Genomic DNA, 5,203 nt, shown 5'->3' with positions numbered 1-5,203 from the left:
GCCCCCCCCCCCACCCTTATTAATCCTGTAATATTACGTTTTTCGCGAATAATAATAATATGACATTTATATAGCCCAAATCGGAGTTACAATCACTCTTCTATGCACTTTACTTTTGAATTATTAATTATAGTATTCATGAAAAACATGCATACACACATGTGACATAATAATTAACTACGGTACAAGCAGAACTTATCCAGAAAAAGTTACGGTGTCATTTTACCACTTTAACCGCACCGGTGTAATCAAAGTTAGACTAGATCTACATGTCATGTAGCCCAGATATCTACCAGTGTATAAAGTGCGAGATGACACACATATACATGTATATATATCGTGCTTGCCGCTCGAGGTCCACTGTATCGCCACAATGCAGTGCTTACAGCTCGAACTTACTGAAAGTGAAAAGTGTAGTTACTCTTTGTAATAACTTATATTTTCTTTGATTATTTTTTCACCTTACAAAAGTGTAATCTTACATTGGTTCAAACCCCCCCCCCCCTTTTTTTTTTTCGAGGCGTAAGATGATAGATGTATTATTTGAACATCCCCTTTAGGGGTTTTCGGGGTGAATCGATCCATGACTAGATCTACGACCCTCCTAGCCTAAGATTTAACATAATCTGTATCTGCTACGGAACCAAGCAAGGTAAGTATTCAGACGACCGTGTTTACGATTGATTTACTCTAGATCTAGATCTAGCTAGCCTAGAAGATGATTCAGTCCATACAAGACTATTTGGTTGATTTGCTCGCCAGATTGATGGTGCAAAGCGGCTATCGTGGCTCAAGTCGATCGCGTCCGACTCGTTTCAAAACAAACACGTTTTCAGGCGACGAGTCGGGCGATCAACCCGACCTGACTTGACCCGCCAGGGTCACTGGGCGGCGGCGGGCACCCCGTAGTGCAAAGGAGCGAATTGTCCGCCTTGGCGTCGTAACTTTTATTCGCGGAAAATTTTTTTAGGTGTTTTTGATGAAATTTTATTATTATTTTCCCAAATTTTGCGGGAAATTGGCAAAAATTCGCAAATTTGTGAAAATGGTAAAAGTTGTGCAAAAGTTGCGCTGAGGGCAAAAGTTGGGTGCGCAAATTTCTCGGTTTATTTTTTTGCGCTTTTAGTTCTGCAAAAAATTTAACATTAAAGCTTGTACACAGTCAGCTACCTTAGGTTCTGCATTCTTGTCAAAAGATCTCTTGACCGAGGGTTTTACTTAATTATCTTGTCTTTTGTTTGGAAAAATGTTGGACGAGTGTGAAAAATATTCTTTTAACAGGGTTGTAAATGAAAGAAAGAATGTTTTACGATGTTCGCAACTGAATAAGGTCATATGAGGGCGTGGGACACATTAAACTTTTTCAGTTGATAGGAAATTTTGAATTTTGCCTGGGTGGCGGCCGAAGCCTACTCTTCAATTTTAGACCACTAAGGGATCTTTAACACCTTAACCTCTAGGCCACGAGAGCCCCCCCCAAATTCTTTTCTTATCTCGAGTGACATATAAAATAGTGTACCGATGACATCGGGTTACAAATTTGTCAAATCCAAAATTTCTCCTTTTAAAAAAAAATGTGTTTGTTTCCTTAGTTGTTAGATCTTCCGCAAGTGAAATCCTTTCATTCATATCCTTCAAACACATCAGCAAACCGGGTGAGTAGGTATTGATTTTTTGTGTGCTTTATTTATGTCCCCCCCCCCTGAAAAAAATTACCTCAAGTGGACTTGACTGGCTTGTGTCTGACAGCATTGACATGTAAACTATGACATTTTCTTCTTTCTTTTCTTATCCCTGGCAATATTTGATACGATTTGCTGTATGGAAATATAAATGTCTATCTGTGGAATTATCTCGTTTCAGCGGCTCTCGCACGGGGTCCATCCACCAGCACGACGTACGAGTGGCCAACCACCAGGTGGCGACGCTGCAGCACCACACGCAGGAAGTGTGCGGGCTGCGCTGGTCCCCGGACGGCCGCCATCTTGCCAGCGGAGGCAACGACAACATCGTGAACGTGTGGGGGGAGCGCAACAGCGCGGGCGACCCTCTGCACACCTTCACCAGCCACCAGGCCGCTGTCAAAGTAAGTTGTAAGGTTTTTGTCAGTGCCGTGCACATCGGCCCAAAGTTTAGTTGTGGGCGGCAGGCCGGTGCTCTGGTGCGGTTTGCTTCTTCTTTCCTGTGAACATCTATCGTCCTTATCTCCCCTTCTTCTTTTTTATGTTTGTTACTCTCTTGTTACACCTCTAATCTTCTGGCTACCCCCCGGGGCACTGACTGAAGTGTCTTTAGGCCATTCCCAAAGGGCGGACATACTCGTTCAAGCATAGTAGAATTGTAAATGGGCTGACTCATGTCACGCTCATAACTGTGCCTGATCTACTACAGGGAACTGCTGCTTTTTCTTTCCTGATCCTTACTATTGTCATTTTCCTCTACTTCTTTTGTATGTTTGTTACTCCTTTGTGACCAGCTATTTTGGGGTGCCTTGATAGTCGAAGCAGACCTTGTGCCGTTTAAGCTAGAGAGGTGAGCAGTCTAAGTCTGATTCCCTGTAAGGACTTCTCTGTTGACACCCACCCCTTGGCGCTCATATGACCTTATGCAGTTGCTAGCGCCGTAAAACCCTCTACTATTTAAAAAAAAAAAAAAAAAAATCTTCTGGCGCTTATATGACCTTATGCATTTGCGAGCGCTGTAAAACCTCTACTTTAAAAAAAAAGAAAAAAAAAGTTTAGTTAACAGGGATGCCAAATCTCCGTTTTTTCAGGCTTCTTCCTGTTTTTTCATCCGTTCATACACTTGCAAAAGAAAGGGGAGAGGTAAGAGATTTGTTTTTGTTTGCTCATTTAAAATCTCCACAGGGTTCATTTTAGGTGAGATGTGATGCTCCGCTCATTTTCAGTTGTTTTAAAAAAATCATTTGGCATCCCTGGTTAAATCCGTGTTTAAATGGTTTCAATCAGTTGAGGAAGGCCAACTTTTCCCTCCTGGGGGGGGGGAGGGAACTTACCTTTTTGTCACAATTTGATCAAATCTTCCACAAGCGAATATGCTTGATTTTGTAGGTCTCCACTGGGGTTCAGTTGAGCCAATCACAACACTAGCACATGTCACATGACATTACAGAGTCAAATCTTTTGTTTGTATATATGGAGTACGACGGGCTACAATCTTTTGTTTTCTTTTAGTAGTAAGGTTTTACTGCGCTCGCAACTGCATAAGATCTTATGAGTGCCAAGGGGTGGATGTCATCAGAGAAGTCCAAACGGGGATTCAGGCTTACTCAACTGCAAGCTTTAATAAATTTGTCAATAAACGTAGTTACTTTTTGCAAATGTTGTGGTTGCAGGACACTACTGATAAGTCACACATGTTTGTTTTCTTTCTATTTTTTCTGCTTGTCTAGTTTACTTTTCCCCTGCACCAAATGACCCTTATCATATCGATGTGCTTTTCTTTAATCAAACGTTTAACCCCCCCCCAAAAAAACAACAACAACAAAAACCCAAAGAAAAACCCAATAATGTGTGTGTGGTTGGTGGGTGTTCGAGTATGGTTTGCTCCTTCTTTCCAGTTAAACACCTGTCTTCCTTATTTCTCCTTCTTTTTTTGTTTTTGTTTCTGTCTGTCTTGTAACACCTCTGATCTTCTTCACTTATTTGACTACGTTGTGCTGCAATAGCCACAAAACTTATCAAAGCTTAAAAAACCCCGCCCTAATGCTAACTGCTTCCAATTGTAATGTCTTTGAACCAGGCAATAGCGTGGTGTCCGTGGCAACCTTATCTGCTGGCCACAGGAGGAGGGACCGCTGACAGGCACATTCGTCTCTGGAACGTCCAGTCCGGCTCGAATATTGCGAACACGGACACAGAGTCTCAGGTATATAAAGTGCATGAGGGAACCACACAACACTCTCAAAGTCATCACTTACAATAGAGGTGATGCTCGTTTCACTTTTCGGCATACCTTTATTAAATGTTAAGGGTTCTGATGGCGACAACTTCTATCAAATTTTGGACACTCCATGTGAGAATTACTTTACTGTACTTTTCCGATCCAGTGGCCATCTGAGTTCTAGACATTCGGCCTGTTGTTGTGAGTAGAGAGGAATGAGGGATTGTGTCCTGCCCCTCAGGACAGCCTGAGGGGATCTAGTGTAGGCACCAAATAAAGAACTAAATTAACCTTAAGATTGATCTTTATCACTTTATCATCGTCCACATTTTATTTACTCATGATAATAAAAATCATCATTATCATCATCATTGTTACTGTCATCATCATCATTAGTGTAAATCGTCAAAGTTATTTAATAATACTAATAATAATAGATAGCATTTGTTTCACACACATTCCCTCTCAACAACAAAAATTATCTAAATTATCTGTGATATTCGGAACAGTATAATTCTTACAACTACCAAATAAACCCACTATTCATAACTTACCAGTATTCTGCACCGAATCAGGACATGAGACAAAAAAAAAAAGAATAAGAGGGCACAGAGCAGCTGTCAGTGTTATCAGCTCAATTTCTGAGAGGGGAAATTGTCAGCTATCTCCATCTTCCTGCTGGGTTGGGCCTGATTGGCAGGGTAGAAGAAGCCGTTGGGGGGGGGGGCTCTCTTTGTTGAGAGGTTACAGTGTTCGCCTCTCATTCAATAGGTCCCGGGTTCGAAACCTGACAGCGATGAAAAATATTCTTCTCTGAATATGTTCTCCGTTCACCCCCTTTCCTGTTCTCTAACAATGCTCTGTTGCTTGCATTCGTCTCCACTTTCTGCTCCACATCTCCCACATAATGATCTGAATTGTGTCAATGTGGCTGTAAAACACTTCCACTTGTGGGTGGTTAGCGGGTGCTCTAGTGTGGTTTGCTTCTTCTTTCCTATGAAACGTCTATCGTCCTTGTCTCCCTTTCTTCTTTTTTATGTTTGTTACTCTCTTGTAACACCTCTAATCTTCTGGCGTTCATATGACCTTATGCAGTTGTTGAGAGCGCCGTAAAACCTCAACTAAAACTAAAAGGCATATCCACTTCCACCCATTTTTTTTTCCTGAGCAGGTGTGTTCCATCCTGTGGTCTAAGGAGCACAAGGAGCTCATCTCTGGCCACGGCTACTCCCTCAACCATCTACGCATCTGGAAGTACCCAACCATGACACGCGTGGTGGATCTTGTGGGTGAGTGGGAC

General features: G+C 42.0%; 1 protein-coding gene across 2 annotated transcripts in view; it reads left to right on the top strand.

Moving 5' to 3' along the window:
* The window catches only part of LOC101854906 (cell division cycle protein 20 homolog), a 23,932-nt gene that overhangs the window by 16,718 nt on the left and 2,011 nt on the right, over window positions 1-5,203 (top strand). For both annotated transcript variants that reach the window (XM_013088815.2, XM_005109793.3), the window contains exon 10: window positions 5,075-5,192. In XM_013088815.2, coding sequence (XP_012944269.1) covers window positions 5,075-5,192 — 118 coding nt within the window. The remainder of the gene's footprint in view (window positions 1-5,074; window positions 5,193-5,203) is intronic.

This window comes from Aplysia californica, unplaced genomic scaffold, assembly GCF_000002075.1.
Source record: "Aplysia californica isolate F4 #8 unplaced genomic scaffold, AplCal3.0 scaffold00816, whole genome shotgun sequence".
Classification (NCBI taxonomy): domain Eukaryota; kingdom Metazoa; phylum Mollusca; class Gastropoda; order Aplysiida; family Aplysiidae; genus Aplysia; species Aplysia californica.
The sequence above is the reverse complement of the archived record's forward strand: the minus strand, read 5'-3'. Positions and strand labels throughout refer to the sequence as shown.